The sequence below is a fragment of the Amphiura filiformis genome, chromosome 4 (genome assembly GCF_039555335.1).
Source record: "Amphiura filiformis chromosome 4, Afil_fr2py, whole genome shotgun sequence".
Classification (NCBI taxonomy): domain Eukaryota; kingdom Metazoa; phylum Echinodermata; class Ophiuroidea; order Amphilepidida; family Amphiuridae; genus Amphiura; species Amphiura filiformis.
Window position 1 is genome coordinate 8,587,484 of NC_092631.1, and position 26,410 is coordinate 8,613,893.

The 26,410-nt window shown below is 37.6% G+C and overlaps 1 protein-coding gene across 1 annotated transcript in view; it reads right to left on the bottom strand.

The window, feature by feature from the left end:
* The window catches only part of LOC140150528 (gamma-tubulin complex component 5-like), a 48,123-nt gene extending 22,014 nt beyond the window's left edge, over window positions 1-26,109 (bottom strand). The window contains exons 1-16 of the mRNA XM_072172559.1: window positions 26,042-26,109; window positions 22,200-22,306; window positions 20,133-20,247; window positions 19,169-19,265; window positions 18,393-18,475; window positions 17,206-17,471; window positions 12,412-12,501; window positions 10,692-10,785; window positions 9,888-10,131; window positions 8,907-9,106; window positions 7,335-7,450; window positions 5,699-5,910; window positions 4,442-4,670; window positions 3,808-3,982; window positions 1,687-1,841; window positions 576-666 (exon numbers count right to left, since the gene is read on the bottom strand). Coding sequence (XP_072028660.1) covers window positions 576-666; window positions 1,687-1,841; window positions 3,808-3,982; window positions 4,442-4,670; window positions 5,699-5,910; window positions 7,335-7,450; window positions 8,907-9,106; window positions 9,888-10,131; window positions 10,692-10,785; window positions 12,412-12,501; window positions 17,206-17,471; window positions 18,393-18,475; window positions 19,169-19,265; window positions 20,133-20,247; window positions 22,200-22,306; window positions 26,042-26,107 — 2,340 coding nt within the window. The 5' untranslated portion in view covers window positions 26,108-26,109. The remainder of the gene's footprint in view (window positions 1-575; window positions 667-1,686; window positions 1,842-3,807; window positions 3,983-4,441; window positions 4,671-5,698; window positions 5,911-7,334; window positions 7,451-8,906; window positions 9,107-9,887; window positions 10,132-10,691; window positions 10,786-12,411; window positions 12,502-17,205; window positions 17,472-18,392; window positions 18,476-19,168; window positions 19,266-20,132; window positions 20,248-22,199; window positions 22,307-26,041) is intronic.
* Between the last annotated feature and the right edge of the window lie 301 nt (window positions 26,110-26,410).

The window sequence follows — 26,410 nt, forward strand, 5'->3', positions numbered from 1 at the left end:
TGCAAGCTTACCTGATAGTGTAATGTGAGTCCATCCAATGCATGTATTGGCCTTGCTGCTAGCCTGGCAGACATACACTCTACTAGAGTTGAACTGCAAGCTTACCTGATAGTGTAATGTGAGTCCATCCAATGCATGTATTGGCCTTGCTGCTAGCCTGGCAGACATACACTCTACTAGAGTTGAACTGCAAGCTTACCTGATAGTGTAATGTGAGTCCATCCAATGCATGTATTGGCCTTGCTGCTAGCCTGGCAGACATACACTCTACTAGAGTTGAACTGCAAGCTTACCTGATAGTGTAATGTGAGTCCATCCAATGCATGTATTGGCCTTGCTGCTAGCCTGGCAGACATACACTCTACTAGAGTTGAACTGCAAGCTTACCTGATAGTGTAATGTGAGTCCATCCAATGCATGTATTGGCCTTGCTGCTAGCCTGGCAGACATACACTCTACTAGAGTTGAACTGCAAGCTTACCTGATAGTGTAATGTGAGTCCATCCAATGCATGTATTGGCCTTGCTGCTAGCCTGGCAGACATACACTCTACTAGAGTTGAACTGCAAGCTTACCTGATAGTGTAATGTGAGTCCATCCAATGCATGTATTGGCCTTGCTGCTAGCCTGGCAGATATCTCGTCAGAGCTTACACTCACTGTAACTCTATCAGAATATAAAAACAACAGACATGTCAGGCTCAAAACAATACTTTTACTCTATAATTAATAATCTTGATATCATTATTGCTCAGATTGAAAGCTAAACCTTTCCAAATTGTCTGCAGGTTCCTTAACAAAACCAAAGATGTAATTTTCTTATACTAAAAGACAGAGATACAAAGACTAGTTCGCGTCTGAAATTCTGACAACTAGACAGAAAATGCTGTACTGCGCAGGTCAGCAACCAATCACGGCGAGCCTTTGCCCTGACGTCAGACGCGATTTAGTCTTTTCATCTCTGTCATTCATTATAACATTTCCTTTCCAAAATGCATCAATGGTGAACAATAAACCTAAATATAAGGATCATATTTTCACCTAAGCTCCTCTTTTCTGTGCACAAATAAATATGCCCGAATCGTCAATCGTCAAAAATCGATACACAGGGCCTGATTGAATGCACTCGTCCAGACAAAAGAAATTGAGTGAGGTGAGCACATTGACACACTTGGTACAGTCTGAATGTCAAAACAACAGATACACTCTAAATACAGATCAGACTTTTTTTACTAGGCAGTTTTATTCAGTAATACATCAGAGAGTGACCCTTTGGGATATTCTGATGATAATAAATAATCTCCTGGAGAAATACCTGCCGGTACTCCATAATGTGCCTATTCACTCGGTCGGACATCCGGGAACATTGTCCCCTTCGCACAAGCGCGCGCATAGCAACCAGCTCGAGAAAGGGAACTGCAGATGCGCACACTGGTTTTACAAGGCCATTTCCCCTTTGTGACATCAGCCCGACCAAGAGAATAATCATGCAACTAAATAATCGCAGAATACTTTTGGTAAATGATCAAACTGGGTACAACTTGCTAGACTTGAGTTCAGTTTTCATTTATGGAGTTAAAGGTTAGGGTTTATGGTTGGGGTAGAGCTGCCTTGTAATGAGACTTGCAGAGTTGTACCCTATTCGGTAATTACTCCATACTTTTTTGTGCATTAGAGGAGTGCATACCTTTCAATTTCTTCAGGGTATCTACGCCCCAATGCTTCTTGTAGATGACCATGAAGGTACAGATAGTCACTCCATGATTCCTGCCTTCGCAACTTCTCAAAAATGTCCACATAAAAATCACACATTACATCACCATCTTCCAAAAGGTAGAATTTCTATTGGTAAGTAAAATGTTTGAAATTACTTTTTTTAAACTACTTCTCTGTGCTAGGCATGGTGGAAAATACTGTATGTGAATAGATAACAGAATTTACATTTACAAAGCACAGAAGACTAAAGTTTCAATGTACTGATAAAAAGCACAAACAGGAAATACATAATGTGTTGGCAACAATTTTATTTGAAAACCAGAAAAACAGCAAGTGAAATAACATTATAGAACAATCAAACACCGAAAGATACACTATAAAATAAAATATTATGATATAAGTGGAAAACTGGAACATTGTACCCAACAAGCAATAAATAATATGCATGGTAAATGACCACATAAATGCCAATTCATATGAGTTTTGAGTAGTGTTATTTTGATTCAGAAAATGAATTTCAATTCAATTCAGATTCAATTCTTATTTTATAAAATCATTTTGAAGCAATTTCAATTCAATTTTTCTCTGGTTTAAATCATTATGATTCAATTCCAATTCAATGCATTGAAATTAACTGCTAACCAATTTCAATCCCAATTCACACCATTTGAATTCAATTCATATTCAAATTCAATTCTTATTACCAACACTGATACATTTAACCGGGCATTTGGCTAAAAGCAGTTCAGGGAGAAAGTTTATTGTAACTGATAAGCTGACAATACAGGTGAAATGGCAGAATCAAAATACATGTTGCATGCATTTTCGATTCAATGAATTGAACTGAAATGAACAAAAAACACATTTCGATTCAATGCATTGAATTGAAATGAAAGAATAAAACATTTTGATTCAATGCACTGAATTGAAATGAAAAAACCAAACATTTCAATTCAATTCACTGAATTGAATTGAAAAATGGCCAAAATCAAATTCAATTCAATTCCTATTCCGATGCATTGAAATAACACTAGTTTTGAGTTTGTTTTTGAACTCTGGCTTACATGAGCACTAAAATGTAGAGTGTGTTAGTTTGCATGCTTTGCCTTATTTCTTGTCAAATGTCCCATAATTAGGCCAAAAAAAAAAAGTTGTTTGCTTGCCCTCGTCCGACCGACCGTCTCGGCAGTCCCGACCGTAGAACTTTTTTTTTGAAAAAGTTTTTTTGGCGATTTTCCCAAAATGGCATGTATTTTTCATCTGAAAAACCGATGATTTAACAGAAACGTTGTAAAATACCATATCCTGCATGTTTACGTGTCCGGCTGTGCCTGACTGTCGGGTTCCGCAATTTCGTATACCACCTCAGCGTCTAAGCTCTAATACAATTTGCTATCCACCTGCACATTTCGGACGGCGCATCTAGGGATGAGTTTATTTACAGGCAAAATATAACCGTGCATATCGTGCAAGAATGGATACAATATAGCAGATGTTAAAATATGGTAAAAGTAGATAAAATTTGAAAACAGTTGTACCCGATATTCATTTCTTGTTTATAAATATTTAGATTCATGATATTTGTTCGTATTGACTAGGAAGTAACATTGCACTATTTTTTTCAACATGTTTGTTGAGGCTACTTTTATTAAGAGCACAAATCGCTCGGTATAATATGATTTCACTTTAAACATGGCGGACAGAACATGAGTAGCGCTAGCTGTACAGGTGAAGCAAGGGACCGAACACGCTGATTAATATGATAGTTTTGAAAAGCAGAAAACACTACATGTAGGAGAATTGTACACTTCATTAAACGTAGGCCTACATGTAGAAGAGCTACAATTGTTTAAGGTGCAAGTGGCGAGCACAGATGCTGGACCATGGCGTGATGTTGCTGCTACGGAAATGCTTGAACCATTAATTGCATTCGGTATTCGCCATGTCTGTTTCTGGGAAACGGAAAACAAAAAAAAAACTTTTCCCGACCGACCGACCCAATTTTTAAAATCCATTCGAGGGCAAGCAAACAATTTTTTTTTTTGGCCTTACACTAAGCATTGTTATTGTTTAAATCAACATTCCTTCTTACCCTCAGAATAGCCAAATTGGCCATCAGATCGAACTTTGTTTTCAGTGTGTTCACAAGCTGCTGACAGATCACATTACAACGGGATAATATGGACGGGTAGAGAGAGCGTTTGATCACCAACAACAATGGCATGTTATTCACATCAGGTAGTATGCTAGCATCAGATTGGCTGTATCTGAAAGAGATAGTTATAAGACTAAGAAACAAAATCCTATTACACTATTGGTAGATTTTTTGTTTTACAAGCCCAATAATTGATTCGGTTTTTGTATAAAGTAAGTCTAAATTTTTCTGTCCTAAATCGTGACATATATGCAATAATTTACTACTGTTTTGGCCGTTTCATCTTCCAATCATGACAACACGCTGTGTTCTGAGCGCTACCATTTTGAATTTCAATCAGGAAATTGAAGCGGAAGGCCAACTTCATATATGAACCAGAAGTGGGGATGAAGACCACATTTTTGGGGCTATTTCTCATCTTATCATGGTTTTTACATTTTTTTGAAAACACTGGTGCATATTTTGCTAACATAAATTGCGCAAAAAGTCCAACACTAAGTTTTACTTCATATTCAAAATTCATTTTTTTCTAGGTTGTGGTCACGATTCTATGGAATGGCCCTGAGCATACCTTTCTTCTGCTTTCTCATCAGAGTCCAGTAATGTTCCCAACACTTCATCAAAGTTTTTAGCTAAGAGAGGATCGGTTGTCCCAGGCAATTGCAGCTGCTGCACAACTAGAGTCCTAGTGGCTGACTCATCTTGTTCCTCCTCTGTTGCCATGGCAATGGATGATGATGAACAAATATCATCCATATCTTTTGTTGATGTAATCAGGTTGCTGTACATTGAAGTAGACTCTGAAAACAACAATAAGTACAAAGTTGCCACGGTGTTGATAGAAAATAGTTAGAAAGATTATACAACAGAGAGATTGATCACAAGTGTCACCTACCGTATTGTTTGTAATAAACACCCCGGCCTCCGGGGGCGTTGCATTTTTCCAAAAGGGAGACGTTTATTGAAGGTGAATTGTCAGTGAAAAAAACTTTAAAATCAGGTTAAATTTCCCGATGGTGCTCCTGTAGAAAGGAGGGATTTACGGCTATACTAATATAGTATTATGGCGACGCCCATGGAAAATGTCATTTTTGTGGTAAATACATCCAAATTATACCCGTATGTGCCTCATCAAGCAAGAATCTGCTGAAATTCTACCATAATTAGGCAATGGAATGGATAGAAATGTGAGTCATAATAGGTTTTGTCCATGCAACAATTAGCGATCGTCCCTGACAAGACTGACTAACTGATGCCAGTTAATGACATAATAAAATCCATGCAGAACCCACAACTGTGAACCATAAACTACCAAATGGAACTCTGAGAAACTTGCACCTTAGTAACACTCTACCGCAGTTACATCAAAATCCAAATGTTGCATTCTGTGGAAATTTGAGCTAACACCGCCTAGTTTGCACCCCACCCCGGACTCAAACAAACCAACTTGTTTAGATTCCTTAGGTGATCCCAAAGTACATTAAATGTTCCCTAACTTAAAAAGTGGCCCTAGGCGGGGAAAGGTAAATACATGGTCAAATTTGAAAATTAAAAACCACTTCCTGGGGTGAATTAGAACATATATTCATGAGAAAAAATACAAAAATATTTTCTGTCATAAATTTTAAACCAATTTGTTGTGTGAGTGCCAGAAAGTTGTATGCACAATGGCTGCTTCATGTTAAATTGTAAATTACATTTGCAGAGGAACCCCCAAACTTGGCAAATGTTCATCTCATGAGGCATATAGTGTGTGTGTGGGGGGGGGGGAGGGTGTTATGGGTGTCGAGGGGTGTGTACTGTAGAAAAATGAGTGGTGTACATTTACCTAAGTTTGCTTCAGTTCTAATAGTTCCCAGTTGACCCACGCTACCAAGAACTTCCATACACTTTCCAGCCAGAATAATATGTCTAAGCACTGGTTGTAAAAATGGTGGCACAGCAATCTGCCCTCTATGTGTTGATTCCTCTGTTTGGAAGCGATCGAGCGTGAAACCTTCTTGCCAGAAATGAGGAGATTTCACTTCCACTGCTGAATTTCTAGTAAATCGGATACAATTATAGAGAAGTCAACATTGTAAATGATAGCAGTAGCAATGAATTAAGTGAAGCAATATTGTAAAATTTCCATAGAAAAACAGATTTTTATTCTGTTTTAATTTCGAGCCAAACAAATTAAAACAAAGAAAATTGCTATTTTATTCCAGTGTCAATATCGTCAATGAACATCATCTTGTGATTTTATTCAAAATCTCAGATCCAGCACCTTTATTTTGCCAGGGTATGTTAGTTCATTAAAGTACATTACTATCATGTACATATTAGAATTTTGAAGAAACCACATGTAAATGGTTGCAGTATTGAATCACATGCGCCAACTTAATCCCACTAGCAGACACACATGCACAAGGGCGGTTTGTTGACATGCTTGCAGCAAACCGTATTAAAGCACTAGCGTCACTATCAAACTCAAGGTGAAACAAAGTGCACTGGACAGGTCATCATCAGTCTCAAGTGGCTCAATGGGCTATTCCAGTTAAAATTATACACCCCCTATGGAAGACATGACCGTAATCACCCATACAGGGAGTGTGAATTTCAAATGGGGTTGCCTAAACGGATGACTCCAGTTGAAATATACACCCCCTGTGAAGATTAAGGTCATATCTTCCATAGAGGGTGCATGCATTTCAACTGGAAAAGTCTGATATACTAGGACATTCCAAGGCAGGGCTTGCATGGTTTATTTTTTACTAGGCTCATTATACAACAAACTTTGACTTGTTTGGGTAACAAATAACACGTTTTATACTCATACTAATCTGCAATTCTAAAATATTCACTTTGTGATGAGTGATCATGCAGAACAATTTCACAATTTAGCATTGCTGACTTGCATTCTTATAATCAGGGTTGCCAAACCCGCGATTTGGTAGCCCAATTGGGCGACTTTTGAAGATTTTTCCCGCGACTTTTGACAATTTCCTGTCCCATAGAAACCAATGATTAAGAAAAAAATTGGGCGACTTTTCAACATTGGCTCCCGCGACTTCGGATAGTTTCATGTCCCATAGAAACCAATGGTAAAGAGAAAAATTGGGCGACTTTTCGATTATTTGACCCGCGATTCGGGCTGAAATCTTTTGGCAACCCTGCTTATAATCAGATATAAGAGCCAGTGTGTATATCATATGGGCAGAGTGCAAGACCATCATAAGTACAGTACAATGTAATAGCTGCCTTATGTAAAACACCTATTGTTTGCAGCACAACCTCCTCATTGTGAATTGTTGATGTACTGTATTACTTTTTTGATGGCCACGTTGAGCTAACCCAAGATATCACCATAAAATAAAGTTGGGGTTCTCCATATGTTATTGATCAGAAGTAAGTTGCACATGGCAGCTATTATATTCTTCTGCACTTATGAGGGTCTTACACTTTACCATTATTCACCATCATACCTTTGTATAACAAATTCATGTGCAGGATCAAAGAGATGGCCCAGAGTGAGCCACCTATCTATGAAGTCTACATAGGGACGTATACTCTGTAGCCAGATCCGTACTAATAGATTCACCTAAAATCAAATCAAATGCAGATGGTTTATGTTACACAGATATGATGTCTGTCCACATAGAAGTACAAAGTAAATAGACCTCGGAAACTGGAGGTATGAGAATAATTATTTCAGTGCGATGTGTGTATAAATACTTCTTTGACACGCCAACTGCTGCACAATATGTGTTTGCTGAGGACACCACGCTCTTTACGCGTCGCGTTTTTTAACACGCAGTGCATGTCATGCAAAGCATCGACCCCCAATGCCACAGATTGGGTTTGTACTTCTAAGTGGACAGACTGTATTGCTGGTACAATGCACTCATCACGTTTCTGCTGGTATTGTGGACATATTTATTCATTCATTCATTTCATTCGGCTACGAAGCAGGCAACTACAAAGTTTCTCCATGTACTACGATTTGAAGCCAAAGTGGTAATTGTATCTGGTAGTAAAAAGTTGTCTAAGTCTCCCAACAATTGTTGCATATAAGACAAGTAGGATTTTTTTTGCCTTACAGGTCTTCTTTTACCATATAATGGGATGAAGAGAGCATATCTTCCGCATGGTTCATCTTCCTGCATCCTCAGGATATGTCCCAGGAATCATACATGTGTAGTTGTCATGATTTGATAGAGTTAATAGAGGTGGTTAGCCTTTTCCACAGGATCCCACATCTCGTGGGTACTGCCGTTCTACATGTCATGCGTTAGACATTACGCTCCCAATTACGCGGAAGTTGACTTTTGTTGCAACAGTGATTGTTGGTCTTCTATTCTATTGGACATTTATTATAAACACCTCAAAAGAAATAAGTCCCCCTCTGAACATGTCGTCATAACACCGTAAGGTTTCGTTTTGTACCAACAAAACTAACTTTGAAATAATTATATGACTGTTTACTAAGTGCTGTGTAAAAATGAGAGATTTCCGTGACTTCAGGGCTGAATGAGCCTAAATTGAAGACAAAAAGTGCCCTTTCCAAAAGTCACAAAAGTAGGCCTATGCTTGTTAACTGCAAAGGCGATTGGGACAAGGAATGGAACTGACCATCTTACAACTCACTGTGCTGAACTCTGTACCAAGGGGATTTGCATGGCTGAATGATCAAGAATCGATACACATTACAGTAAATGTTCACTTGGTGAGGATTTTAAACTGCACTCAAACACATGGGGTTTTCCATTAGTAACAAGCCATGAATCAACTTTTTTGACAAGCATAGGCCTACTTTGTGACTTTTGAAAAGTGCAGTTTTGCCTTCAATTTAGGCTCATTCAGCCCTGAAGTCATGGAAATCTCTCGTTTTCACACAGCACTTAGTAAACAGTCATATAATTATTTCAAAGTTAGTTTTGTTGGTACAAAATGAAACCTTACGATGTTATGACTACATGTTCAGAGGGGGACTTATTTCTTTTGAGGTGTTTATTTAATATTGACTGTGTTTCACCATCTTTTCTAGTTTTACTCACAATTTCTTTGGAAGAATCACCCATGCTATAATGCTCCATGATAGAATTGTGCAGCATGTCCAGTAGGTACCACACCCTGTACACATGTTTCTGTTGTGGGCAATCAACTACAGCTTTGTTATGCACATAGGCTAATAGTTTCACTTTGGGCATCCAAGGACTCAGCTGATCCATCACATTTGCTAGTGTCATTTGTTGCTCTGAAAACACAATCATAAAATAGGAATGAAAGTTATAAAAACCAAATCATCAGGCTGGTGGCTTTAGCACAGGGGCTAATTGTATGGAGGAAGTCGGGGAATAAAAATATTATCCTGTTTTGCCAAATGAAACATAGCCCAATCACAATCCTTTAGTTCAAACTAACTGGTCATAAAAGTCAATTTCAAATCTTATAAGGGCTGAAAACATTGTTTTTGCACAATTAGTCACAAAATGCAAAGACTTGACATAAATCTAAGCAATCTTGTATATTCAGTATAGGCTAAGATATTGCTCTTAATCTTATAAAATAGAAAATATGTTTGACAAAAGCAGAATGCATTAACTGATGTTAGACTCTTAAGTCTTTAGGCTTGATTATTACAGCATACAAATGCAGTTGGCTCTTATTTCTCAAAAATGAAAATTTGACTTTGATTGTATTTCGTTACTTCCAACTAAAGGATTAAGATTGAGCTATGTTTTATTTGAATTTTTATGCAAACAATAGTTCAGTATCATCCTGGAATCAGGGGTACGTTTCACTAACATTTACGATACGCTGTAAGTCTCAAAATCGATTGTAAGTTACGATGTATCATAGCTTCCATTTCACTAAGGAGGTTTACGATTGATTCACATTGTAAACAATAGGTCTTTGTAACAGGAACATGTCATAAATATGACATATTTTTACGCTACGATGTGTTAAAAGTTTGGTGAAACACACCCCAGGAGTAGATTGAACAAATTTTGTGGGACCCTGCTGAAAACACTCACCTTGGACAAGGACAGTCTTTTCTATTTGCACCAAGGCATTCCTAAATGAATGTAAGAATTCGGCCAATGCTTCAGCATAGGCTTCATATGTTTGACACCTGGATGATTCCTGGCTTGAGAGGGCGCTGTCACCTCTATTACAATACGCAGAAGGGCAGCTACGCATATCATTGACAAAGCTTTGAAGTTGGAGAATGCAGGAGCCATCATTGGCAAGAGACTGCAGCATGGTGTTTAGAGATGACTGTAAAATAATAATAATCACAATAATTGACCTGACTAGCGTAGTGACTACAATTCACTGTATTTACAATCTTGGAAAAAAGTACTTCGAACACTTGGCAAACTTGATCAAAATTATATGGAAATGATATATATTGTGTTTTGGAGCAAACATGGCATCTGCAACAATAATTTACTCTTTCCCTCTCCCAATCAATCAGTATTGGAACACATTGGAAAACTGCTGAAGACATTGGCATTTCTCAACATTGTGGGAAAGAGGTGAAGAGCATAGTTTCCATACTTTACAAAATAGTGTTCCAAGACTTCTTTACCAAGATTGTAGCTATAGGGTATGTATGATATCTGTTGCTTGGAGTATCATGGTGAAATTTCAAAAGCTTAACATTTTCGATGCATGACTTGTCTGACTGCCATGCCAGCAACATAATTTATACATGGACTGTTTTGCTATGTTGTGATGATTTAGGCTTCACAAGTTATAAGACAAACTGTTTTGTTTTCCAGCTAGCTATATTTCTAATGTTGGACTGCAAAAAGGATCAGTATAAATAAACTTACTGGAGTTAGATGATTTACTCTAATATTTTCTCTCACTTCAAAATGGTTGCCATGGCGCTGAAACACAAAAGATTCTTCAGCTCCCATCAGTATCCTACACAGAAGAATAGAAGTATCACCATCAAAAATGTGTCACATTTGTGATGCGATCAAGCAAAATCAGTCAGAACTCGGAAATATTAAATTTTCAGTTTCTTATATGATAGTAAAAAGCATTTACAAAGCTACATTTTGCAAAAAATCCCATTGAAATTGAACAACCAGTTTTAAAGATATAAGCAATTAAAGAGTTTCCAAAACAACAGGAAACAAATGGAAATATTTCCTTTGTTTGGCTATATCTCAAAGTCAATATTTCCGAGTTCATCGCATCACATTTGTCAACATACATGATGTGATTATCACATAAAAAGAGCTACAAGATTGTAGTACAATCCTAGTCAAAAGTAGTTGGAACACTTGTGTAAAATTGTTTTAAACCATTATAGTAGGCAAGTCAAATTATGAAATGACCCACCACTAATTGCACCAGACTCCATTTCACATGCATTCACCTCACAAGAAACATCAAATGTCCTGGAAAATACAAGTTGAGGAACAGTGCCAAATTTGCATAAATACAAAATGGCTGCTTACACGATGGCTAAACTTTACCTTGCATAATTCATACATATATTTAGATACATGTAACTACCACTGGACTTGTCAAAAATAAAGAAATAAAAATAAAGTTGTTGCCAACTTCTTGGTTTCGTGCCATTTTAACAGGCCATATCTTGAGAACCGAATGTCTGATTGAAACAAAACTTTCAGTTATGTAATCTACAGGGCAAGAGCTTTCACATATTTAAATCTAAAGAAAATCTAATTTTTTCCCTTAACAATAGGGCTACCTTAACACACAAGTATTACATACATCTTATACAGTGGTAGAGCAACATACTTGCAGTAGATGACAAACACCGTAAAGATTCGCCTAATGGGGCACTTGGGGTCCTTTGCCCTGGGGTAAATTTCATGTGTAAATACAGGGGCGTGCCCAGAAACCGGACCCCGGGGCTTAAGTCTTCTCCCTTCTTTCTTTCTCCTCTTTTTTTTTTTTAAAGACCTGGGGCTGCAGCCCCAAAGCCCCGGCGCGTGCCTGAAATAGAGAGCTCCCTCATCTGAAATCCCAACAAGAATTAGGTTCCGTGGCCTTATTTGCTGGTTGGAATTTTACGGGAGGGCACTATTAAGTTGTGCCTAAAATTTGACTTCTGTCAAGAGAGCCCATAACGCCATTAGGCGAACCTTTACAGTATATGCAACTGATGGTTCTAAATTGTTGTGTTGCCCTCAAGTGGGAAAAATGGCAAAGTTTGGTCGGTCGCTTGATTTTTGTTTCCCTTTTTTTAAACCTTCAGTTTTTTTAATTCCCCACAAATATTAAATAATGTTTCTTCCATTAGGGACATTTGTCAATTTTTACTACTGGATACTTGGCAGATAATCACTTTAAGACTAGCATTTCAATAAAATATTAATGTTAATTAAGTAAAAAACATTTATTTTTTTAACATATAACTGTAAAAATCTTCATTGAAAAAAAAATGTGACCCTGATTTGTCAGGATTTAGGGTTGCATCAAGGGCAACACTGTTACACAACAATTTTTTTACCTTATCAAATCTTAAGACCTAAAAGAATATCAACAGTTTCAAATCATTATGACATAACTTACCATAAAGTTTCTCTAATAATGTGTGTTTCCGTTAAGTCATGCATACAGTTCACTATTGGAAAAATACTTTGCTCCTTCTCATGCGTCTCCCTGGGGGAAAAATAAAATATAATAATTGCTTCTTTAATACTGCATGATTTATCAAAATTTATTCTCCTAAAATTAAACCCGTTCTACATTACTCCATATGTGACCGTCCACGGCGAATGAGCTGTAAATTCCTCCCCCGGTCAATTTTATTTCGTGTTTAAAAATAAACATCATAAACTTAAAAATGGTATATCATTTGACTTCAAGCGATATCCAGAAGCGGGGTTATGGTTTGTTAAACTTTGCTCCTTCAACAAAATTATAGCTTTTTACATTTTTATATGTGTCTCTTTTTCCACATTGTTGGCAATAAATATCAAACAGTCATAATTGGCGGTCATTTCAAATCATCCCCAAGTCAACGAGGTTTAAGAAAGTTCTCTCATTGTTATTTAATTGTTGGTTATGCATACCTGTACAAAATACAATGCCTGGTAACCCACCACTTGAACAGGATTTAGCAATATAAATCAAATCAATCAATCAAATTTATTTCCATGTCATATTACAAACATAAACATTATACATATAAGTCAGTACATTGGTTAAATTATATTATGTTAATGAAGAATTAAACAAAAATAGTACAAGTTATTCTGTTATCATGACATGGAGGAGCCGTTCGAAAGGCCAAAAGGCCAGCAGTGAACGACCCCCTTACTTACGCTACGTTACGTTACGTTACATTACCTTACATTACATTGTAAATTAATTTTGCAGCAAACATGAGAAAAAAAAGATAATACCTTATGCCTAATAAAGAGTGATATTACAGATTATAATCAACCAATCAACTGAAAATGCAATATTTTTAAAATGAAAATAAAAAGCATGGACCCATGAAAAATACTAAGTATTTTCCTGACTATTAAATCTAGTAAGACATGATAATAGCATTTCTAAAGTGTGATTTGAACATATTAAGAGATTTAAGAGTTTTGGCATCAGAAGACAAACAAAGACCAGAGCTATTAAAAGTTCTATAGCCATCTAAGGTAGAAGCTTATTATCCACTTCAACAATAGGATTATTGATTAGTTTTGACTATCGAAATGAGACGGATGTCGGGCCAGCTTAAGTTACCGATGAATATGACCTTCGTACACATTTTACACCGTAACTCAGAATACAATTTAGGGAATTTACGGCTCATTTGTGCTGCCGGGTCACATATGGCAGTGTACATGCTACATTCATAAAATGCTTACAGTACGTAGGGTTGCATTTAGTCGTCTATAGTTGTGACTACTAGTACATTGTAGCATTAGCCGTGACTTTCACCTATCACCTGGTTACTGGCAATTGTCAAATATTATATTGTGTCCTCAAAAAAAAAGCATAAAACACTTCAGAAGTTTTGCTTTTAAAATCCAAATTAGCTCAAATCGTGGAATAAGAATGTTTGGGCGACGGGCCTCAATGTGAAGTAGAAAACATGATGTGTTACAATCAGTTACGCACCTTTAACTTCAATCTGTGTAATAAAAAGGCTTGGGTGATGGGCTTCAATGTGGGTTAGGAAACACAATGTGTTACAATCCGACCACAATCTGGTCATGCACCTTTAACTTCAATCTGTGTAATAAAAAGGCTTGGGTGATGGGCTTCAATGTGGGTTAGGAAACACAATGTGTTACAATCCGACCACAATCTGGTCATGCACCTTTAACTTCAATCTGTGTAATAAAAAGGCTTGGGTGATGGGCCTCAATGTGGGTTAGGAAACACAATGTGTTACAATCCGACCACAATCTGGTCATGCACCTTTAACTTCAATCTGTGTAAACTTGGAATAAGAATGCTTGGGTGATGTGCCTCAATGTGGGTTAGGAAACACAATGTGTTACAATCCGACCACAATCTGGTCATGTACCTTTAACTTCAATCTGTGTAAAGTTGGAATAAGAATGTTTGAGTGATGTGCCTCAATGTGAGTTAGAAAACACAGTGTGTTACAATGGGATCACAATCTGGTCATGCACCTTTAACTTCAATCTGTGTAAAGTTGGAATAAGAATGTTTGAGTGATGTGCCTCAATGTGAAGTAGAAAACACAATGTGTTACAATGGGATCACAATCTGGTCATGTACCTTTAACTTCAATCTGTGTAAAATTGGAATAAGAATGCTTGGGTGATGTGCCTCAATGTGAGTTAGAAAACACAATGTGTTACAATGGGATCACAATCTGGTCATGTACCTTTAACTTCAATCTATGTAAAATTGGAATAAGAATGTTTGGGTCATGGGCCTCATGTTCAGGCATGTGATTAGGGAATTCCAAGAATGGAGGAAACTTGCATGGCCCAGGCAAGCGTGGCGAGTGAAGCTGTCGCCCCCTCACGGCCGGGGTCCAGTGGTTTCCAGGGGGAAGGCCAAGGCGGGGTCAAGGGCGGAGCCCAAGCCAGAGGGCTTCTACACTGTAAAAACCCTATTGAGGCCCTCTCAGGAGAGCAATTTTACAGGAAAAAAAGACACATAAATGAAGACAAAATGTTTAATTTGAATGAAAAAATACCACTTTTTAGTACAATGGTCCGTTAAAGCAATTCTTCCCTTGGATCCATAAGATATCATGTCCCCACACAGTGAGCAATAAGCTTTACCGGCAACAGCAATTTTTTTGATACCATTTTCCTCCACCGTAAAGCTCAATTCGCGACCATCTTTAACATGTACACTAAGCCAACAAAAGAAATCTGTGAGAATGGCATCTTGAATCACAGGTCACATCCAACAATTTTAACAACATTAAGTTAATAACATTAAAGAGAGTCAAAACAAACTTACCAGGATCATCATGTCACGTGTCCAAACAAATAATGAAGTCCTTTAGTAACGGGAAGTATGGGGCAATCTTCCCCAGGATATCATCAGGAACTTGGTTGGAAGCATGAGAAGCAAGTGCACAGCATGCGTGCAAGCGCACGGTGGACACGGTGGACCGTTACTAAAGGACTTCATTATTTGTTTGGACATGTGACATAATGATCCTGGTAAGTTTGTGATCTGTTTGTATCGGTTGGTAAGTTTGTGACCTGTGATTCAAGATGCCATTCTCACAGATTTCGTTTGCTAGGTGTCAATAGGGCTGTGAATGTGGTCCAGGAAGCTGTTCCATATCAGTGCATTTTGCTATTGTGTCAGTTGGACAACTGCTTGGTTACTGACATGTGTTTAGAGTAGAGTATTGAGGCAATCCTGTGTGCAATTTTCGTTAATTTTGATCGACATGATTTTAAGATACGACCTTGTGAAAAATTATAAGTTTCTTTTTTGGCTTAGTGTATTACTTTCACTTCGTGATCCAGCCAGCTCCAGCGGAACTTGTTTTTCAGATCTTTATCAACTACGCCGACATTCGCGTCATTTTTCTGAAGTGTTTTCATCTTGATTTTGGTTCGATACCGATAAACAAGTCCTGTCGATCACGCAATATCAGTTGTCAAAATTAAAGATGGCCGACATATGTCAATAGAATGCAAGCTTATCAGTGATTGGTTTATATCGGCAAGTGACGTCACAATGGACCAATCAATCATAGAAATTGTTAGTAAAATTACAATAGCGTTTTTTTCGGTGTTGCCATACGAGCTATAAAACCATCTTTGGGCGACTTTTAAAATAGTAATTCATGAATAATCGGCAGTTTTTCCATTCATGTTCGCAGGAAAAACACATTGGGCGAATTTTTGTGCGTGTTTTTTTCAGCAGGTATTTGCCTTACGACTTGGCAACCACGGCCGAAACAAGAAGTTTGTTAAAAAAGAGAGAGATGCTCTTTGCCAATGTTCAGGAGCTTAGAGGGGGGCCCTACCCCCCCCCAAATATATCAATGGATTTACATTGATCTCAGGGGGGTCGGATCTTGGTCTCAAATCCGCGGATTTCCGCGAATCCGCGGAAAAATCACATGCCTGAATGTTTTACAATGAGACCACAATCTGGTCACACACCTTTAAAAAACCAAGACATCCATTGCATGGTAAAGAATGAGACAAACCTGCACTTGCACACCAATAAGTGGATCCTGGGTTCCTCTATTGGAAGTCAGTTTGCCCTCATCATTATTGCATATCCTGGAACAACTACTAGAGTATGTCGCACAGGAACATGTGCTGTACGCTCTGCTGGTGGTGCTGAAGGACACGCTGTTAGCGCCACGCATATTGCATCACCCGTTGCCACACTTTAGCACGCTTCGTAGCGATCAATACTAAGGTGTTTTGGGATTCACCTCGTAGCATCGATTAGGCACCTATTTTGCCTAATGAAATATGCGCAGGTTCATTATTGATCGTAGATTATATATTGGTACACATTGGTAACATACTATTACATCGTGTGTATGCGCTTTATTCTGTAAACAATAAGTATGATAAATAGACAGATTTCTGGCATGACGACTCGTAGCACAGTGGACTATAGATCCATAGGTTGCTGTTTCGTTTCTTTTTGTAAGTTAGAGGAAATAATAGTAAGTATCTCCAACACAACGCTAGTAAGCATTTCATTAGGTGTGAAGAGACACGCTTCGTAGCGCTTGTTTGTTAGGTACCTAATCGCCTATCGTGAAAGTGTGACAAGAGGCTGATTGTATTGTGGGAAGGAATTATAATCAAACTGACTCCCAGTAGAGAAACCTAGCATCCACATATTCCACATGCACACCTGATGATTACAATATTGGACTAATGCACCTACCACTGTCTTGCTATCTGTGAATACTTGTGAGTGCCCTCCATTGTCATATCCACTTCACCTTGCCAGTACTGCACTACCACATTCCTAGACAGCCATGACCTATCAGCATCTCCTCCACCTGTTACTGTGCTACCAGTCACATGTGATAAAATGGCAAGCTGTGATTGGCTAGTATTGTCAGTAGGGTGCCGTGATTGGTCTGTTATGACACCGGAGTCATTCAAAGGTTCTTCGGGGATGCTTACTTCTTCCTCATCTTCCCATTCCTGTAAATCGATTTCAAAGCGTTCAAAATAAAATCAATTCCGCAGCTCTAAAGATTCTAACCTCATTCTCAATCAAGGCAATTTTAATAAGCTAGTGCCCCATGTCATTACTCCTTCGATTTTCAGTCACCGCCAAACAAGCAATCAGAAAAACAGGTACCTTAAAAGGAAAGCGATCGCTGCTGGAGGAAAGAATTTTTGCACTACGTATGCCAAAGCTCACTTTTGCAAGGGCAAATTGTCAAATAAAAATGGTGACAGGAATTGCCACTCTTTTGAGCGAACATACAGCTTATTTAGCCCAAGTAAAAGCATTAAAAATGAAAAGTTGCAGTAATCGTTTACAAGGGATGGATAAGCTAGTAAAATCATCATTAAATATTTTTTTATATGTATTTTTTTCCCAAAAAACGAAGAACACAACAGTGTTGATAAATATGGAGCTCCATTCAAATGTGCGACACTCACAGAGGAGTAAGATAAAACAGAGCGCGTACCACCAGTCAAAGTCTCCGCCTCATCCGATAATGAGGGCCGATTGTTCCATGAAATGCGACAGGCGAGACTGCTACGCAATTACCAGCGTATTTTCATGGTCTATTGCGTAATCGCGAAAACACATAACGCTATATCGCGATACGCGAAGGCACGCATAGCGCTGGCGTGATTGTTTGACACCGCACGTTCGAACAATCGGCCCTCATGAATATGCGAGAACTGGTACATGTAGCATACAATACACGGGGACTTTGACTGGTGGTACTCGCTCTGTTTTATCTTACTCCTCTGTGGCGACACTTTATACCCTTATTAGGTTGTTTTAAGTCTGATCACTTGCAGTTTCTCTCTTTACAACAATGCAAAAAATCTGCTTTTGTGAATAACACGATAGTGCCATTTAATAATAACACTCCTACTTACATCTGATGATGGTTCATTAAAATCCTTGATTGGGGGTAAATCTTCAAGGAGGTATTTAGGCCAATCAAAATCGGGTTCCTCATCTGAAAACAAAATCAAGAAATAATCGTAAGTAAAGAACAAAACAGATTCCCCTAAAAAATTGCAAATCTTAAGTGCTTTTTGACCCCTGGATCATGGTTATAATTATACATGTACGATATGATGCGATTCTGTTTTTGCATTTCCAAGCTAAGCATAATTATACAGTGTATATTACAACACTTCATAGGACACTCTGTTGGGTGAATCTCTTTGGCAAACGATCAAGTCTGCAAGCAATGTTATTTGTCCATACATTACATAGTCCAAGGTTTCTTTTTGATGGTGCATAAATATCTTAAATTTTTTGAAAGTAAGTGGGGGGGTGAGGTTAATTGTGGATCACAAAATGCCCCTTGAAATAATATTTACCACATTCATTTACTCACATTAAATCATTCAAATACACTATAAATAGGTATTGGTAAATCGGTATGCTGCCTGACAAATATCTAAAACAAAAATCTAAATGAGGTTTGTTTTTTGACGAAAGGCAGACAGCCTCCACAAAACATTACAATAGATTGGTCTTACAATAATACATGTTTGTACAGCCACCTCCATCAGTAATAGAGTTTCTGAAACTCCAAATAATGTTTTTATGGAGGGTGTCTGCCTGTTGTCTCTCATTTAGAGGCATATATGTTTGTAAGCAGAATTCTACAGTATAAAATAACAAGTTAATAATGCCTTACTCTGTCTTTCATGCTCTGTTTTCTCCTCATAATCTTGAGATGTTGGTGTACCAGCAAGCAGTAACAACACAGAGAGTACCGAATAGTGTGCGTCAGACTGGAAGAAACATATACAATGCAGATTAAATATTTTGAGACAGAAACGCACACTGTGCATTTTTCAGTTTATTTTTCAGTGTGGACCCCAACAGCTTGAAAAAAAGTGGCTATTGTCTGCTCATAATAAACAATGGTCCAGGGGATTCATTTCCTGAACAATAGCATGGTCCAATACATTTCAGTACATGATTAGCACCATTTCCCTGGGATTAGTGAATGGCCACTCATTTCAAGAAATGTTTCAGTCCATCTTTCAGTATGGTTGGAAAAAGACCTGAATAACAAAATAACTCTTTTCAGTGGTAGTATCTAAGCCTGTATACTTTTCAGCTTTACTCGGTAGTTTCAGTGTGATTTTCAGTCTCAATTAGTATGATATGGGGGTCTTGGATTTTTAAATTAAGTGTAGGGCTCTGCTGACAATGCTCATGGGGTAAAAGATAACGACTAACTGTAAACTGGGTGCCACTACCTTCACAAGTACACTGTTACCAAAGAACCTGACTGGTACATAATACCTACACAGTACACAGTACAAGCTATACAGGACCAACTGGCAGTTGTACTGCACTGGTGTTCCCCAAGTACTGCACACTATTAGCCAAGTACCTGTGCAGGTGACGACAATAGGAATATGTTATAGTATAATTACTTGACCTACGTCAAAAATGATGGTACATTTCCACCCACCAATGGGCATTTTTTATGATAGCAAAACATGATGGCAGCTTCTGATGGAATACGGTATACACGTTCTCTCTTCTTTTGTTCAAAATAATTGGTTTTTATAAATGAATTTACCAAGTGATCCAATAGTTTTTCCTTTATGAACCAAATCTTCAATGACACATGGATCTGAACATACCTTAGGATGAGATGCCTTTGGAGACACAAGAGGTCCCTCTAGGAATGTGTCCACAACTACCTGCAATGCCTCAGCTTTGTCAGCTTTAGAATGCACTTGTAATTTCTCCAAAACTCTGTTGAAGCAGGAAAAAAAAATTATACAGTTATAGATAGGGGTTGTAAAATTCAGTTGGGGTAAAGATTTTGAGAAAATTGATGACTACTAGCATCAGTACAGCAGGGCATAATTTAGTGTCAGAATTTTGCATAGCAAAATTGTGACAAATTTTATTTGTATAGCAATAGCAATGACATATGTTTGTGTGATTGCATAGCAATTTGGCTAGATTGTGTAGCAAAATGTGATGCAATACCGGTATATGCCCTGTCATTTGGTCATTAAATCACTGAACTTCAGCCCTATTTGGTATAAAAACCAGAAATGACTAAGTAACTATGAATATCAGTTAGTGCATTGGTAGGCCTATGTAAGCCTAGATGCAATTTGCTTCAAATTTGTAGTTTGTACTTGATCATGAGCTATCATCACACTGATTAGAATTATGTGCCCCAAATGACATACATTTTAGGTTATATAATTTAAACAGGCCTTAAGGTGGTACTACACCCCTTGATATTTTTTTTGCATTTTTCTATTCTCAAAAAAAATAATAACACACTGGTAACAAAAAGTTAAGTATATTATAGGGGCAAGGAATCCAGTTACTACACTGGAATTTCAGTGACTCAAGACAAGTGCTACGCTATGTATGATAAGAGGTACCACAAGAACGTACCTCATTTTCTTAACATATATAATGAACCACTTGTCTTGAATCACTGAAATTTAAGTGAAGTAATTGGATTCCTTGCCCTATATACATAACTTTTGTTACTAGTGGTAGTTATTTTTGAGAAAAATGCAAAATTAGTCACAAAATTTATCAGGGGGTGTAAGCAAATTAGAAGAGTCAATATGCTCTCAATAATTGAGTATTTTGTATTTGTATTGTAGAGTTTTGAGTATAAGTTTGGCTAAAACACTTTATGACAGTCAACATTAACATCCAGAATAAAGGGAGGATTCAAACAAAAAATAGGGAGGTTTTCAAAATTACATACACCTTCAAAGGCACAAAACATACCAGAAATAGGGAGGTTGCCAAATTTGGGTGTCAAAATGGACAAAAGTGTTTACAAAAATAGGGAGCCTCCTTCTACAATAGGGAGGGTTGGCATCTCTGCCACTACAACACCGATCAAATTCCACACTATAGCCTAATGTATGATGTACGTTATAAAGTATTATCAAGCGTTCATCCACTGAAAGTAGTAAATTCATCATTAATCAATTTTATTCTTGATTTAAATTAAACTGATATTTGTATTGTCCACAAAGGCTTACTTTTAATACAACCAGTGCTTGATAAATATCCATTCACAATATTTCACATCTTGGTATGGTATTGTGAATTGATCTGGTACTGATAGCCAATACTAGTACCGTAACCACTCGAGTATAAGCCCACCCCCTATATGGCAGATTTCACTTCGAAAATGGGGGTGGGCTTATAACATAACCGGGGAAGGGCTAGTGCTTGAATTTAAAAATAAGAACAATAACCCCCCCCCCCCATTTGTATATGTCCAATGTACCAGTAATTTCTATCATCTAGGTCAATTTCTTAAAATAATAAGTGTGGAATGTTAATTATCAACTGATCCTTTTTTATATTTGTTCTTAAATATGAGAGCAAAGCATTGATTTGATTTAAGAATGTGGCCAAAACTTAGTACTGGGCTTATACCTGAGTGCACCCTTGTTCCCAGAATGTTTTAAAAAATAGGGGGTGGGCTTATAGCCGAAGGTGGGCTTATACCCGGGTGGTTACGGTAATATTGGTACAACTGTCACATTCATCCAACTTGTGAATGGAAAGTGGGGAGGGGCACTAATTATTAGGTAATATCCATGGTACTTTTAGCACTAATTTACAAAACATGGCCATGTGTACATATTTAACAACAGTACTGTTTTTTCCCTGAGAAGCTTGAAGGTATAAAGTGCAGCTTAAGTTGAGCCTACCCTTTGATTTCCTTATTGACTGTGTGACTGTTAACATCTAGATAGCGGTGATATTTGATGTTAGATAGCACATACTGCATGGTACGCTTGAAATTCTCACTTCCATTCTGTAAGGGTAAATACAAAGGTAAAGCCAGTGGCTGTTAGTGGGAGGTACAATATCAGCCTACATTTAACACCAACCATTTTACAAAATATGTGTCATGAATTGGGTTCCTTTGCATTTCATCAGTAAATTTTAAGGATGGGGCATCATTACAAACAATAGACCCTGCCATACTCCCATGTAGCAAATTAAAAAAGCAACATTTTCTGAAACTTGCCATATTTGTGCAATCGGCAGTACTTCCAAGATTTCACCACAAGTGCTGCCATAATATTGTGCATGGTTTCCGGTAATATTGCATTGCATGATGGGTAATGAACATTAAAGGGAGTCTCCGGCAATGATAACATGCCTTATAAATATGTTAGAAAAATAATTATCAAGCACAAATCACATGGTTTTATTTTAAAATAAACTCATATTGACCATAAAAATGAATAAATATATAGTCGGCTCTCAACACGCGATATACAAAATTCCTGCGCAATGACATGATGGTTATTTGTGCTCAATTGTCGTCTGTCTTCATTGTATTACTGTTGTTCAAAAAGTTTTAACTTTAGTAAGAACAACCGATAGCTTGTGATACGAAAGTTAGAAGGTGCAAGTATTTGTGCTCATGTCACATACCTTGTTTGGCACATATACAGTTGCCATTACAGGGCTCAATGTCATGCATATGAATAAAAACTTCTTCCTCAAGTTAATTATTGTCTCAAAAATATGAGGATATTGTTCTTGACATATTAGTGACACATGTGCTATATTCTTTCATCAAATCACCGTGACTGTACTCATGAAAAACATCATTTTGTGTCAATTTTTCTCAAGTGATCGTCAGGCATCACAGTCGCCATTGTATTAGTGATCAACAAATGTAGTGCTGGGCTCACGTGTTCAAGAAAATATGACACTGGAAGGGTGTCACCATCAGTTCAATGTTTGCCAATCGGGAGATTGATTGATTTGCCCGGCACTGGATTTTCCCATTGATATGTAATTAGCGGCGATGGTCGGTCGTCAAAACAACTTTGATCAAGTAGGGTTGCAGAATTAAACGGACTTATAATATGGTCGGAATTTGTACTTCAGCGCTTGTGTTCCCGGTTAAAAGTAAGCAAACATTTCAGCTAAGATGTTAGCCAAGTTAAATTGTAACCAAATTGGACAATCTTAAACATTGTTTTAATGCGTTTTAAAACTGTCAACGCTATAATGACTGAACGTGTTATACTAGCACCCTCTATCTTCTATCCACACAGTAACTATCGTGTTGTCGTGGATAGAAGATAGATTTCTCGATCAATATTACTGGGATGTCATTGCACTCAGCGCCCGGAAATTTTGAATATTGCGTGTTGAGTGAGACTGAGAGACAGATGTTTTTATTCGTTTTTATGGTCACTATAGTCTATGAGTTTGTTTTAAGTAAAACCATATGATTCGTGCTAGACCTGCCTGCATGTCTTCGGTCCTAGCCTTCAACATACTGACATTTACTGGGCCCGAAGACATGCTGCGGTATATTTTGGTCCTTTTCGCAAAAGAACTCATCGGCCCATAAAATAATTTATATATAAACTCAATACCTACATCATCTATAATATGTACCTTTAAATCACAAGCTTTCCATACGCTGTTGTTGAAATTTCACTTCATTCTTCCTTTTCTCGTAAAAAGCAATTCTTTCGGAGCACTTTCTGTTCCGAAATTCTCTAAGTAGAGACTCGTCGACGGAAGTAGCGAGGAAGTAGGTTAAAGGTCAAATTAATGGCCACGTGGTGGCGTGTTTACAAACCAGCACAGACGCAGGAAGTGCACAGAACGTTCAATAAGAGGCAAAGTTCCTGCGCTTTGTATCGTTCGATCGTACCCATGTGATCGTGCCATTTTTTGTGCGCGCGAATGCTTCATCTTTCAGATGATGATGGACTTTGCCAGTTGGTGAATGGTTTGTATTATTTTCTCGTCTATGATTGACGTCACGTTACGTCACGTTACAAGAAGCGACCGTTATAAATGTGAACAGCACGTTAAACAACACATAAACAGAAGTATTAAAATTCGAAAAACGTGGAAAAAACCATAAAAATATACCATTTTTAACAATCATATCAAGACATCCATATGCGGATAGTTTGCTGGAGTTTCTGCAGATCACATATTGGACTACATAAGCGTAAGGTATTTATGTGCTTTAGAGAATGAAGAATTTTAAGATTTTGGCAATCGGGAAATGGCCAGTATAAGCTCAAGCTAGCGTATTTGCGAAACGGACATTAATATGGCGACCTGTAACTCGGTATCCGATAATGTCATAATGTTAAATAAAGATACCGAGTTACAGTTACTGGAACTAGATTCGTGCTTGATAATTATTTTTCTTACATTATGGCATTATGTCCAGCGAGGTCATGTCACACTTCCGGTGTGACATGTCCAGAACTCCCATACATTTTCAGAAGCGACAGACAAATTGCAGAACAGCGTGCCAATTTAAGCTTCCTGTTTCAATATCTATTGCACACAACATACGAAGTCACAAACTTACAAACTTCAATATGAACTTCAAATACACCAGACCAGCTGTTAATCATTACCGATCCTTCAGAACGTTTTACTCTTGCAGCTGTTTGATGTAAAATGCGACTTCGCTATCTCCATTTTCCCTATCGAAACGTCAGGCGTTGTTTACAATTTTACCGGAAATGTGGGAAATCGCCAGGCCTTCTTCTGGAAATGCGCAAGGCATTGTGGGAAATTGTCAGAGCTGTGCACGTTGTGTAGCCTAAGTTCCTTGGCCCCGAATCCCGATCTCGAAACAATAAACATGGCGGAATAAAAATGACCGTGCGTAAGCAGTATTTAGTGACTGGTGGATCAAACCTATGTAACTCATCGGTCTGACAAGGTCAGGTCATTACGCATCATCAGAGTTTATACGTCATCTGCTTAATTATTCATAGCTACGCTTGAACCGCTGGAATACATGGATTACGCCATTGTTGTAGCCGAGAGAGCAAGCGTGATGTCTGGACATTTCTCGTGTTCTGGACACAAATTCTGAAATTTGTCATAAATATATTGGCGATGTCCAGTATTTAAGGGCACTTTTTACATACAGGTACGTTTGCTTGTGATAGGGTAGATTCGATAGCTGTACAAATTGTACAAAATATCAATTTCATACTGACCTCAAATTGTTTACAAAAATATATTTTTCCATACGTTGTCATTATATCCAGTTGTTTGACGTTTATTATGGCATAATGCTAATGTTATGATTGCCGGAGACTTCCTTTAAGTCAGTCATGGCAAGATAGGAGACCAATATATCGCATGTCACCACTTCTACAATCTTCATCGCGATAAGGATTTAAATTTTAATATCGCATTTTTATACAACTTTTTACAGGGCGCGTGCATTCACATTGTATTTGTAGTTTGAAATACACGATAAACGATCGCGGTTGGATTGAGTGCAGCTGTTGAAAGCTGTGTTCATTCAGTTGAAATTTATAGTACATGAGTATCTGTAAGTGATTGTTTATGTGCATGTAAGCTTTATAAATGGCTGCCATGCCACGGGTGCAGAATTTTGACACTGGTGATCATTGGTGGTAAATTAAGTTAATTAACGCCAATCTATTGACTTAATGTTTGACGAAACCATCAACAGCAATAAAGGAAATGGTCTTAAGAAAATGATGAACATTAAAATATGGGCATTATTAACCTTAAAATCTGTTAATTTCTCCACCAGTTCTTCCGCAACTCCTTCTGTTTTCGAAACATCCGCCATCTTCCATGTCTTTGGGAATGAAGTTTTGATGAGAGAAAAAAAGCCAAATTAAAATCTGAATAATTCAGTTAAAAAAAGAGTGTATTAAAGGAATTATAACTTTTTATTTTTCATCCAATATATTTACATCACATTTTATTTTCAGACAGGAAAGTATATTCCTTAATTTTTAAGTTAAATCAGTGAGTGATATCAAGTAAATTATAGAAACACTGCTATAATTTGTAAACAACATCGAGGTGTGATTACGTAATCATCATAGGAAGTGACAAATGGCATGTCATCATCATCATGATCATGGTC